We start from the raw sequence: 13,911 nt of genomic DNA, 5'->3' as shown, positions 1-13,911 counted from the left end.
GACACTCCCTTGTAGATAAACAGATAAAATGGAAAGAAAAACTCACCAAAAATAGAAGGGGTATTGCACTTAAAGTAGGTGATATTGTTAAAGTAAAAAAAAGTGAGGATTGTTGCAAAAGGTGAAAGTAAGTACTCCTGGCCACTCAAGGTTATTAAAGTTCTGTGCAATTCTGCTCTATTGACAGGCCTGCCAAGTATAACGCATCACGCGTGACACTAACGCATTTCAGTGTGGTGTTCCCGCATCACCGCACTGAAATGCCTTGTCACGCCTTTTTGCCACTGACCGCACTCTGCTTACAGTGCTGAAACTGGCTGCCCACTAATCTAGGTGCTAGCGCACGCCGGCGCCACCTGTGTGTGCCACGGGCCGCAGCAGAATTCACGTGCGAGGAGCCAGCAGCAACTCAATAGTTAAATACCTGCTCTGACTCTAGTGCTACAACAATGTTACAATCTCAGCCCTGCTTCCTGCCAAATTCCCGCCCGCGCTGCGCCGGCTGCGCAGCTAGTGTCAGTCTCACATTGAGCCACTCTGACTGCAGCCCAATTAATACCAAGACCCGGCGGGGCCTGCCGGTTGTAGGTGCTCTGCTGCAGTGGTAATGAACAGTGCTCGCACCGCAGTAACCATATTTTTAAAAAGCGTGATCGACTAAATCCACACGATCGGCAGCAAACTCGACCTATCCCCAAGCACAGGAACGGAGCGGTGACTGCTAGATCCCAGATTGAACACAGCACACTACAGGCAGCTCGGCCGCTGAATTTTCATGCCGCTGGAGTGGTTGTGATCACAAGGAGGCCTGGCCCGTACCAGTTTGCAGCCGCTGAAGCTCACTTAAAAGTAAGTCGAGTGAAATATCCTCTTCTAAAATGTGGTTTAAATTATATTACCATGCGGGTTATCTTTGAGTGCCTGCCCTGCGTTACAGCTGAAGTTTTACAGTTATTTATTCATTTTCAGCTACGACATAATCTGTACCAAGCTGGTGGCTGCGGGGATGGGCTGGTAGTTGTGCGCCAACCGGGACGACCGCAGCGCTCGGGGTGAATGATTTATGGTCGACACGTTTTTTAAATAAATATTGACATGGCGTGCACCTTGGTTGTGACCTGTGGCCCTCCTGGTCCCAAGTGACAGCTCAGGGGACTCACACATGCATCCAGCTCCCCTTCGAGCATTTCTGCACTTCTCCCAGTCCACTTCATGGAGTGTGAAAACAGGAAACAGTAAACCGGAAAAAAGTTGAAAGTTTACAAAGGATATCAGAATTTGGGCCTTAAACATGAAAACTGACAAATACACAAGTAAGAGAGAAAATAAAAGTTAAACGAATTTTGTTATTTTATAACATGTAAATATGTTTGAGTACAGTCTTCGATGACTCAATATACTCCGCCTGATTAAATTAGACCCCAGCATTTTAAGAGCAAATGAACTTCTTGCAAGCAACAGTCAAATAGTAGTTTCTTTCCACGATTCCTGTTAGTTTAACAGGATTTGAACTTGTAACAAACCAGAAAGTGGGCACCGAAAGATGTCTTAATTGTATTTCCTCACTGCCCTGAAGATGTATATATGCCACTGTGAGGAGGAACTCACCGAGGTATCCCCCTGGGCGGCTCATTCCAGTGGTTCATCAAAGGATCGAGTATGTCGGGCCGACTTCAGGAGTCCCGATCCCAGCTCTGAAAATCCATGCCGTCTTTCCGTGTTCCTGCAGGGAGCCAACGACAGTTAAGACCCGGAAGGGGTTGGACATAACCCAGGAAGTACAGACAATAAGCCAATGAAAAACGGAGGTCGCGGGGAAGAAGGCGCGTCGGATTGGGAAGTGAAATCGACGGTGAGGACGCCAGTGGAGGAGACGGAAGCCATTCAGCGAAACCAGACCAGCGTAGCCGAGCTCCGGAAAGAAGACGGCGCCGAAGAGGAATCGGACGACCCGTGGTGTGAGGACTGGTGGAGTCCCCCGGAGGATGCTGGAGAGCGGCCGTGACTCTGGAGAGTTACGGCAGAGCCGGTGAGTGGGGTGTTACAAGGGGTAGAAGGCATAACGCGGGAAGGTGGTGATAGGAACCGAAGGATATAGATATTCTGTTTTGTATTTGTTGAACTCAGTTATCCTGACATAGCGTTCCTGGTCTTAGTAGTGTTTCTCGTAACTGCTGAACTGCCTTTAAGAAGTGTTTCTCGTAACTGCTGAACTGCCTTTGAGTAGTGTCTTGTACCAAAATCCTGAAGTAGGACACTGTTTTGGTTTGATTTAAATGTTCGATTACGCATCCAAATAGGATGTGATGATCAAGATTCTTGTGGTTTATTCCTACATAGTTCGTATCATCTTAAGTTCTTATGCAGACTCAATCATTCTCCAACTCCCTTCTATTATGCTAAATCACTCGACCCTACCCAGAAACAAGCACTGTGTGGTGTGGTGACGGTATAACCCTTTATAGCCTCATAGGACTAGTGTTCTGACGGCCCCTTTCTTTTCACTTCTTTTATGAGCCTCCGGGGAAATCCTGTGAACTCCGAAGACGAGGAGTCTGGAGCAACATCCTTAACAGCCCTCCTTCGAAAAGAAGCCAAGCCGGAAGAAGCTAGTGACTCACGAACCTTTGTTCCCCAACCCATTATTAATAAACAACCTATTCGAACTTATCTTCAGCCTCCACGCTTGTTTATCCGACCTGCGCTCCTACAGCCACGATATATCTATGTGGAAGCCTAGAAGCCCTGGCAGTGAAGGCGTTATTAACAGCCGAGCAAGTGCACGCTACGGAAAATCCAGGAAGCGGCCAGAGAAACTCACGGATAATGAAGCACAAGAGAAAGCACACAGTCTCAGGCTTGCAAGGTCTGAGTAAAGCCAGCCCTGTCCAGTACAACGCGTCAGGTGTTACAGCGCCTGCGCTGAGCTTTGCATTGCAGGCACTATCTGCAGTCTGCACAGGGTAGGGTTCAGCCTCAGGGAGGCTGGCTCAGGCTCTGCTCTCTGGCCTCCATTTTTGGTGCTGTGGAGCAGTTTTAACATCTTCTGAGAGTTTCTCGTTGCTCAAATGAGTGTAATTTCTAATATTTATACGTTTCCCTCGTTTCCATTGCTTAATTTTCCTCCTGAAAAAGTGTCACTCATAGTCGTTGAATGTCACTCATAATTCCACTGAATTTATGAAAATGTCACACATGAGCAACCTGAATCCTTGGCAGCTATGTATTGAGCGATGGTAAAGTATGGAATGCAAATAGAATTGCATTATTTAAAGGTGATTTTAATTCACAACCCACAGGGAAGTTATGACAGGATTGAAGGTGGAGATAGTACCACCTTAGCAACCCAAAGCACTAGTGTTAATGTAGAAACTCCTTGCAGCAAAAATCTATTGGAGTATACTTCATCTAACACTAATGTTGATTCCTTGCCCACGGATAGTAATACCATGGAAAACAAAAGTGATTACATCGCTCCATGCTCAAAACGTATTTGCACCAAACCAAAGAAATGTAATGATTATATTACTTAAGTACAATGACAAATCATATTGCTTGTAATTCCATGTTTTTTATTCTTATAGTATATTAAGTTATTCTGTTATTATAAGGGGGGGGGGGGGGGAGTGTTGTGTCTCGAGCCAGCCACTACTCGCGCTATGTTGGTACGTAAATGTCATTAATCAAACTGCATGAGTTGTTCCGTTTAGAACTAGGGAAGTTGGTCGACCACTGATTGGGAAGAGAGCTGATCAGCGGCTGTGTCCGCAGTTCCTCTGCAAACGGGTTATGCTTAATAAAGGAGTGTAATTAATTTTAAAGAATTGTTACATCATTACAACAGTTTTCGCCTGCGAGTGCTTTATGTTTCCTTAAAGGCAAAAGTCTGCCGTGTGTTTGTTATGTCGTAGTGTTTGCACGGTAGCATGGAAAGCAAGGCATTTTTTTGCCTGATTTTAAGATGGCGCTTAGAAGGCAACGTTGTGACGCAAAGCTACGCGAAAACATAGAAATAAAGGACAACTTACTTGTACTCTGGAGCCTGCTCTGCCATGCGATCGTGTTGGCCAGCCCCATTCAGCGATTGGATAAAACTCCCGCGAAACTAAGTCGAGGGATTTGCCCAACAATGTTGCTATTGGTCTGGTGTGGCGCGAACGAGTCACGTGGTGTACGCTGTGGCGCGAAACTTTCTCATTGTACCGAAGGAAGTCTTTGGGTGGAGTGGCGGAGAGTGGCTGGAGGTAATCGGGCCCTGGGATTAACGCGTTTACCCCCAGCTACAGCAATATGGACGTTACCGAACCCGCAAGCGGCGTCGCGGCGCAGCAGGTGAAAGACGAGGTGGCTGAGAAGTGTCAGAAACTATTTTTGGACTTCTTGGAGGAGTGAGTATTAAGCCCTCAAACAACGCCCACCCCTCCCCCCAGCTATCTTTAATAAAGAATGCATTTATGCGCTGAAACATCTTTGAACTATCCGAAATTAGTTCATATGTTCCTTCGTGGGCGGTGGTGTTGGCAAACATGAAAGAGGGCTTTGGTTATTTCCTGTACTTCCTAACATGTAGTTACGGCGCTAATCACCCAGCGCGAGTGGCTGATTTTGTTATTTTTTTAAATGTGTTCGTGGAATAAAAGTCATTGTCTTTTCGATGTCTTCCCCTATTTGAAATCGCCGCACCCGGTAACTATAGACCTTTTTGGCAGTCGACCTCATGGCTTTGCGATTTACTGCACTAACCCGAAGGGTGTAGACTGAAACGCACAAAATGTGATGGGAGGAATGCTTGCTATTTCTCTAACCACAGGTAATTGCTGGGGGGGGGGGGGTGGATCCCAACCCATTGTTATTTTGCTCTCCATGCTAACTCAGTGTGGCTCTATCCTTATGCTAATCATTCTTAATTCTGCTTCTCATTGGAACAGTCCAGACCTAACTGGCAGATCTTCCCTGAACTGCAACCAAGGATCAGTTTTGTATTCTTTATGAGCTTATAAGCCGGGTACAGCCTGGTTCCAGTCACAGTGACCATGGGACCCAGGTCTGGGCATAACCATGCAGTTTAGGGCGGTATGATACATGAAACATAGGACCGTACATGAAACGTTAAAAGGTGCTGGGAGGAATGCTTGAAATGTGTCTAACCACGCGCCATCGCTCTGGTAACATCCCAACCCCAACCTACTGTTCTATTGCTCGCCATGCCACCTCAGTTTTGACCCAGACGTATGCAAATCAGTCTTGAGCCAGCTTGTCGTGGGAACAGCCTAGCTCGAACTGCCAGGCCCTTCCTGAACTGGAAAACAAGCAACCCAGGAACGGTTGCACCCTAGTTATGGGCTCATCAGCCGGGCACATCTTGATTCCAGTGAGTATTGTACCCACGCCTGGGCATGTCCATGCCTCAGGGTGGTACATGAAGCAATGTGAGTTTTGGCAGTTCGGGCAGGACTGCTCCCATGAGGAGCAGATTCAGACAAATTTGCATTTGGCTGCGTACAGGTGGCATGGTGAGCAAAAGAGCAATGGGTTGGGATGCTACCCCGAATGATTGCCAGTGGTTAGACAAATTGCAAACATTCCTCCCGCCAGTGTGTGTTTCACATGTTTACCTGTCTTCTAATTGCAAGGCAGAAATATTTATTCTGTTGCACAGACTGTTTGCTTTTTAGCCACTCTTCAACTGACTGCTTGTTTTACTGACATGATTGAAATTATGATCTTTACTGTGGAGACTCCACCTGGTGCTGGCAGAGCTGGGGCCCACACCAAGAACCTCAGGGTATTAATGAGGTAGACTTTTTTTTCCCCAAAGATTCACAATAATTTCTAAACTCCCCATGGTTAGCTGTAGATGCTGCGAACCCTTTCTTAATGTCCTCTGTTAATGCAACAGAGGTTCTCCAGACCTGCAGGCAGAATCAAAGCTGGTTGAGCCAACTGGGCTGTAAGGGAACTCGTTTCTGATGTGCTGTTATCCGACGCTCCTAATAGTGGTTGTACTAAATTTGAGGCAACAATTAACAAATCTTCATTACAAGCAGTCATATCCCCAGAATGAGTCCCCTAATCCTTGGACTGGAGGACTGAACCTGTGGCTTGGGAGACTAGTTCTTTTGAAGTGACCGCCTCTGTAGGTTTTTCTAATTCAACTATATAGACTCCATTCCTATCACAGGAACTATGTCCAAGGGCTGGTAGGGTGGATGGGAGTGTACTTATTTCGAAAGTTTTATATAGCGCGGACAAGATCCTTGCGGATATCAGAGCGCTTTACAAAGAGTACATGGGGGAGCATAGTCAGACAGTTACATCAATAGGTTACATGGTATAAATGGTACAAATAAGTGGAAGCAAAGACAACCTGTGTGTAAAATATTACAAAGAAATGGCTACAAAGTCCAACATGTGAACAATCAGACAATTCCTAAAAATAATCAAGGTTGAGTGAGAGAGTACGACGGTAGGGTGGAGGACCCGTTGGGCGGGCAGGTGTAGTTGTGTGAGGTGTTGCCGGGGCAACGAGAGGGACGAGGGCAATTGCTGCGTCTACGAGCAGGGAGTGTGGCGTGTTGGGTGAGTAAGACCGCCGGATGGGTGGGGGATAAGATGGGAGGGGAGGTGGGTGAGGGGTGTATGGGGTGTGTGGCGTAATGGGGGCTGAGGGTAGGAGGGGAAATGGGATTGGGAGTGGTCCTGTTGTGGGGAGGGGAAGTTATACTAAGAGGAGGTGAGAGGGTAGTGGGGACTGAGAATGGGGGGGGATAGGGGGGATCCATGTTGCGATGTTGGTTTAGGTGAGAGTTGGAGAATGCACTATAGTGGCATAAATGTGCAGGGAAAACAAAAACAAACAATAGGTTACACGATGTAGGAATAGTACTAGTGATCGTATCCTAAATGTAAGAGTGTGCAGAGTAACATATAAATAGAATAGGTTACAATTTTATAGGTTATAGTGTACAACAGTGGTACTAGCGATCAACCAGATATATATATATATATATATGTGAGGTAGTGTCACCATCATAGATATCAGAAGTGACAATAGTTAGCAAACCAGGGTAAATGAGGTAGCATTGCATTACAAAAGTTCGAAATACCGGTCGAGGACTAATGCTGCGGTAAAAAGGTGTATGAGGTAGCAATCTGTGCCTTAAAAATGATCAAAATACAGGTATAGGTAGAATACTGCAAAACTAGGCAAACGTTCTATCCGATATGGTGTGGCAGACTGTACATCACCATGTTCAGAGTAAAGCTAGGAGTGAACTGCAATCATAGGCATCTTTCCATATATGAGGTATCATTCTGTGGATTACGCATGTTCAGAATATAGTTCAAAGTATTGTGGTACAATAATAGGCAGGCATTCTTTCTTACAAAGGAGGGTGTAGATACCTAACTGAGCCAAGTGATCAGAAGTTGTGCTTAGTCTAGAGTGTTAAATTCTAAACGAGTGATCAAATAAAGAAGAAATGACTAATCCAAGATGTCCGTCCCTGAAAGAGACTAATCAGACATGTCCGCCAAATAGGTGGAATAGAGACATTAGTCCTCTGTTTGTTTCAGCTGCTTAACTAGTATAGAAGAGCAGTTCCCCTTCTCCTTCATGCAAGCAGATGAGGTGGAGATATTAGTCCTCTGTCTGCTGCTGTTACTTTAGGCATAGGGGGAGGGGTTTCACTTTCCATCAGAGCCAGCAATGCTCCAGCTATCTGGGAGGAATGCTTATCTCTGTGTGGGGGAGATAAAGTGAGGAGCCTCGTGGCTAGAGGTACCGTGGGGGGGGGGGGGGGGGGATTTATTGTTACAGGTTTATGGCTCCAGCCATCTTGAACAAAGGAGGTAATTTAAAGTGAGCAGGCGGGTAGGAGAAATACAAATACCTCAAGTCTCTGTGTGCCCCCTGAATCCGCGCGCAGAGTCTTTCAACAGCAATGCATTGTTCCACACAGTGTCTCAGTCCATTCCAATTTGCTGAAATTTGTGTATTGCGAGTGGTTGAACTCCATAGAATACAGTAGATCAGTTCATGGCTGCCAGTCTGTATCACTGAGAGGCGCAGCGTATGTAGACACCCGGTAACCCAAGGATCCGATGGGGGCAGGCTTCAGTCTTCAGACGCAGCGCCGCTCCGGTTGTTGATCTCAGGGCTTTCCTCAGTCGCTCCCCTGGGCAGCGGCGGCGCCCTACCCTCCGGGGGTATCCAACTCATTAGCCCGTGTCCTGTCTCCGGGTTTTGTGGTGCGGTGGGGGGAGGGGGGGGGGACTGCTCCCTTCTTAGCAGCCGGCGTCCTCCACCGTGGAGCGGACGGTAGGGGGGCCACTTTCAGACCTCTGGCGTCGCTCTCTGTAGTTAATCTGCTGTGGCTTTGCTTAGCCTTCCGTAGCTTCTGGGACTATTCACTGCGAATCACTGCGGTGGAGCGGGCGGTTCCGGCACAGTAGGCTCACGGGGGGTACCCCTCTATGCTGCCGGGGGTGCCCTCTGATGCTGACTTTGTAGTTTAGGGATGAATGAGTCAGCAGCCAAGCTCCACTGGGACTGGGAATTAAACTAACCGGGCACTGACTCCTAGATCCAGGGTCTGATTGCTTGCCAATAACCAACACTTCTGGCTGCACCCTGAAATAAGAGCGTAATGATGGAGTCACTTTAACCACGCTAATAGGTAACCTACTTTTTTGTAGTTCTAGGTTTGATAGATTTCCCATTCACCTGGCAAACCTGAAAAGCAGAGTCACCACCGGTAGGCTTCACTTTTCCAACGAGAGACCTGCACTCCACTAGAAGAGGAGAGTTCTGCAGCAGCAAAGATTTGTGATGCCGCCACCTCAGGGAGATCCTTTCTGTTTTTAGTTTTCCCAGGGGTAGTTTTAATACCTTTTTTTTAGCCTTTTTACCACCTACTGTAACTTTCTTGGGACCCCCTATCGCCCCTCTTATAGATTTCTTGTGTTTACCCGACCTCTATCTGTAAACTTCAGCGGTAGGAGGTTACCTCCTGTACACTAAGGGGGGACTTTTATCTCAACATGCTGTACTAGGGAGCTGACCTTTTAGCTAAGGATGTGAAACATTTTCTCTGGGCAATGAGGCAGCCAGTGATTACTGGGCATCAGTGGTCGTACCGCCACCACAATTCAGACTGCCGTCCCAGGGTACTGAGTACTGGTACACTCTAGTTCATAGGTCTTCAAACTGTGGGGCGCGCCCCCCTGTGGGGGCGCACACTTCACCTTTTATTGTTGCTTTCAGGCGCCAGTCGTGTATCGCAGCCCCAGCTGCTGGGGGCTGGGCTGAGAGTGTCTGGAGTCACAGGTCTTTAGAGGCCAGAGGCACAACGATTTTAGAGGTGGTGGGGAGTGGGAGAGGGGCTAATTCTTCCAGCAATAGGAAGAGTGGAGATTCAGGGGCTCTAGGAACGGGTGAAAAACAAAGCCTCAATAATGCATAAATTGTCTTTTAAAGACCTGTAAAGTGCTTGTCAGTATACAAAGTGGAAATAAATGTTCACATTCTTTGGCTATCTGATCATCAGAATACACTCTGACCCCCCAGCAAACTCACAATCTTGGAAACCCGTTGCTGATTGTCTGGTTTTGGAGCCACTGTTCAAGGAGCTGGCCTGATTTATTTCCCCAGCATAACATTTCTGCCCAGTGTGTAGGAGTGCATATTCTGCTGCATCCATATCATATGCTCTATGTAATTTACGAGATGCTGTATGTTGGAGTCTTGCTTTGTGAGAGCCAGTGCATAAATTAACTCCTTCCAGTTCCACTCGCATTTGTCCCACCTGCCTTTATTAAGCCCAGGCGACATGTCACTAACCAATGTCGGAATAAGCTTAATCCCCCATTGAAATCTAAACTTGTAACTGGAAAGCTAGAAAACAATAGCCACTATACGACCGGTATGAGGTTGTTCAAAATAATGGGGCCAATAAACTTGCTAGGGTGTATGCAATGCTCAGTGTCCTAAGGGAAGCCAAGGAGTCCTGATGGCAACAGAACAGGTATGTGCATAAGTATAAAATCAAAAAGAGGGTGGGGGAAGAAAAAACAAGAAGCTGCCCAGTTCTCTGTAGCTCTGAAATCCTATTCTTGCCCAATGTATTGTGGTACAGTCCAGGGTAATAATGAGAAGGCTGTAAGTCTCAGAAGGCTTGCTGCACTGCCTCTGCTAGAATGCTCACAACACCAGCTCCTCCTGTCTAATATGCTCCTCCAAAGGAATGTGACCTGATGCCTGGGCCCAAAAAACGTCAGTATCTTGGCTTGTAAAAACCAGTCCAGGTGAGGCGGTTATTGCCTATGACTTGGCAAGAGCCAATCATCCAGTGGCCATCCAACAGTTGGTTGGAGGTTTTCCATTCTGCAAGAAAGCTGATTGGTCACGAATACTGATAAAGCCTAACCAGCCGTTGGTCACGAATACTGATAAAGCCTAACCAGCCTTACAAGTACAATATTCAGGATTCCCTTTGGAGCAAGGGCTGAGCTGTGTGCCAGTAAAATTGGGAGGGACTACATTCCAGGACACAGCATGCTGCATGCGTATGGTCTAGGACTGAGTCGGGCCATGACTTCTTGTTCACTACTTCTGGCAGTACTGCTGGATGGTTTTACGAGGAGAAAGGCATTGCCTGCTATGAAACTGAACAGTGTACGCACCCCACAGAAGAGCGCGTAATGTAAAAGATGCTCCTGTACCTTTGGGTCATGTCGCGCTATATAAAACTGGAAAAAAATATTACAACATTTTGTGAGCACTCCCGTTTCCAGGCACTGCTCAAGACTGGAAGTGGACCACAACCTAAGGATGGCAGAAGCAAGAATCCATCCACACATTGTCTCTGGAGAAAAACATGCACTCCCACACCTGTTATAGGAGTGTTTTTGCTAATCTATCCTAAATGTTGTGTTTTATGTGAAAAATAAAGCATCAATGACCTTTTTTGTGCTAATCGTTTTCTTTTCATTTGAACTTTAGAATAAACACATGGACTACAAAAACTTCAGTTTACAAAACACTCTTACTTTATTTAATACATTATTTGTCCTATACACCATGGGCTCTGCAGGAGGAAATGCCCCTCAATAATGCAGAGTACCAGCTTCCAGAACTTTTTTTATCAGGTGGTGGCGATGGAGGGGCTCGACGTGTAAAAAGGTTTAGATGGGGAGGCTCGGCCGACAAAAGTTTGAAGACCTCTGCTCTAGTTACTAACTATGCAAATTAGAGGCAAGTGGGCTAAGCCCATTCATAACACCCCTGATCAGCATGCGTGGATGATAGATTATCTCAAATACGAATGTAACAAATCCAAAACGCTATGGCCATTGCAGGGTGATCTGTGGATTAAAACATTTTTTTTAACAGGATTCCTAAATAACTTATTTTATTGTGCCTAATGTTACTTTCCAAAGTAAAGAGTAGACTTCCTAGTTATTTGATGGAGCAATACAGAGTTCATGATGCAACTAGTTAGTTGCCCAGCTTGTCAGTCCAAACAAAGTCTGCTGATGCAGAAGTCGGGCAGGTGCCATTTGAGGCTGGAGATACCAAAGTTTGCAGGTCTATATCTTAAAACTTGTCAATTGGGTTTTGTGGTTGTTGGGTAACATCTGCAGTAGGGTGACACGCATTGATCATAAGCAGTGTGAGTCCATGGTCTTGAAGCTCAAAGTCTGAGGCTCCTTTCAAAAGTACTTTCCGCAGTTAATATTACACTAATTAAAACCCAAAGCTACATGGAAAATCTTATTGGCAGAGGGTAAAATGCAGGCTCCCACAATAGAGAAGTATCGTATGATCTGGGTGGTGTATTTTCGTCATAATCAATCCTGAAATGCACTTTTCATGCATGTTTTGACCACCTGGTTTGTTCACTTCCTCGAGGTGGAAAATGTTAAACTTGCAGGCTGCTTTGCCTGACCATTTGCATGCTGATATTTGCTTTCGAAAGAATTGCTGTTATAACATGTTTCCAAGACTTATAGTTGAATATTTATGCGGCGTTCGAAAAGCTTAATGCAGTTATTGGTGCCAAAAAGCACTTAACTGCTTAGGGTGTTTGGAGGTATTTCTGCATCTAGATTGATACTTTTTTATATTTGCCTGTTGCTGCATTTTGATTTGATTATCAGATTTGTAGAGCGCACAAATGCCCGTGGGCGTCTTGGCGCTAAAAATGACTTCAGACTGCCGGAGGTGGGAGAAGAAGGTATGACAGAGGTGCCGGGGACTATTTTGAAAAGAGCCAGGTTTTTAGGGATTTTCGGAAAGATCCCAGTGATGGGCTGTTTTTTTATTGCTACTGGTATCTGATTCCAGGTCTTTGCTGTGTGCAGAACAAAGCTTCTCCCCCACATCTTATTTGTTTAAATATGGGGGTCTTCAGTAGCATAGCACTGCTAGACCTGAGGGTCATAGGTGGGTCGTATTGTTTTAGGTTGTTTTTCAGAAAATGGGGGCCTGAACCATGCAAGGCCTTACATGCCAGGCAAGCTGACTTAAATTGAATTCTCTTTGTTAGCCAGTTGAGACTGCCCATTCTGTGAGCCACCGGCTCAAATCTGGGTATGTCCAAAACTAGCCTGGCTGCAACGCTCTGGAGGCGCTGGAGTTTTAGTAGTAGCTGTTTTTGAAGTCCTGCATAAAGAGCGTTTTCATAGTCCATTTTAGATAATGCCAACCTAGTTACAAGAGTTTTCCTGGTATCTAAAGGGACAAATGGCAGGAGCTTTCTTATCAGCTTCAGAGTGTGCCATACCAAGGAGGAAAGTTTATTGATCTGGGCCTTGAAATTTAGTTTGGAGTCAAACATGAACCCCAAGTTCCTTACGCTGTATACTGACACATGACAGCTTGGTATGTAAGGTACTGTAACCCTTCTGGTCTTGTAATGTCTCTGTAACTTGTTCGCTAGCACAGCTGGCGATGGTCTTCCAAAGTTTCTTGTACGTTCTGTGCACCTTGAGGTTCTTTCAGTAAATAAATCAGCCCTTTTATTACACCCACACTCTCTAGGCAAGATAAATGCTTCGATTAACAAGTACGTTCGCTTCTACCTTCAGGTTCCAAAGCAGCGATGGTGAAGTTAAATACTTGAGAGACGCTGAAGAGTTAATTCGTCCAGAGAGGAATACACTGCTAGTCAGCTTCCTGGATCTGGAGCAGTTTAACCAGCAGTTGGCGACCACAATCCAGGAGGAATTCTACAGGTAAACTTGGTGTGATTGTCTGCTTTCACTACAGTTTTCTTGAGTTTCCAGTTGAACGTTTATTGAAGGTACTTAATTATCTGTAGCCCTAAATATATCGCATGCATATAAGGAACTTTTCAGCTTGTGCGTATTCTTGACGTGGTAAGTGTGGTGCACGTTGTATTACTGTAGTTGGGATTGTATGTATGTGCTTGTTTTTCTCCTTTAGAACAGTTTTCCAAAAATAAGTACTTTGAACACTATATTCTGCCACGATATCCCAATTATACCTAAAAGGACACGACTTGTCTATATAGTCCATATAGTTTGTCCCCGCTGAACCTCTCCTTCTGTATTTGGAACTTAGTGGCTTATATTTCCATTTATGCAATCTGGTACGAAGTTGCTGAAAGAGGGTCTTCTAGACTGTGGTAAACACCTCTCTAATGTTCTTTCGTTTTTTTACAACAGCAAGGTGGTAGTTTGATTTATTTGTTCAGTGTATCCACTCGTATAAGAAACAGTTTGTCAGGCAACCAGAATTACCTTTTTTTATTTATACGCATATTAACTACGTTCAAGGTGATTAAGTGTATTCTTGTATATTTGCAAACACTTGGTAAGTACACGAGCGGACAAGACTATCCTGCACTCCACACTTATTCAGTTGCTTGTGTTGCTGCTTAGCACTGT

The 13,911-nt window shown here is 45.6% G+C and overlaps 1 protein-coding gene across 1 annotated transcript in view; it reads left to right on the top strand.

Moving 5' to 3' along the window:
- The first annotated feature begins 4,157 nt into the window (after positions 1 to 4,157).
- The window catches only part of MCM6 (minichromosome maintenance complex component 6), a 77,189-nt gene continuing 67,435 nt past the window's right edge, over positions 4,158 to 13,911 (top strand). Inside the window, exons 1-2 of the mRNA XM_078682455.1 lie at positions 4,158 to 4,388; positions 13,090 to 13,236. Coding sequence (XP_078538581.1) covers positions 4,291 to 4,388; positions 13,090 to 13,236 — 245 coding nt within the window. The 5' untranslated portion in view covers positions 4,158 to 4,290. The remainder of the gene's footprint in view (positions 4,389 to 13,089; positions 13,237 to 13,911) is intronic.

This window comes from Lissotriton helveticus, chromosome 3_1 (genome assembly GCF_964261635.1).
Source record: "Lissotriton helveticus chromosome 3_1, aLisHel1.1, whole genome shotgun sequence".
NCBI lineage: Eukaryota > Metazoa > Chordata > Amphibia > Caudata > Salamandridae > Lissotriton > Lissotriton helveticus.
Note: the sequence above shows the minus strand (reverse complement) of the source record. Positions and strands in the feature narration are given on the sequence as shown.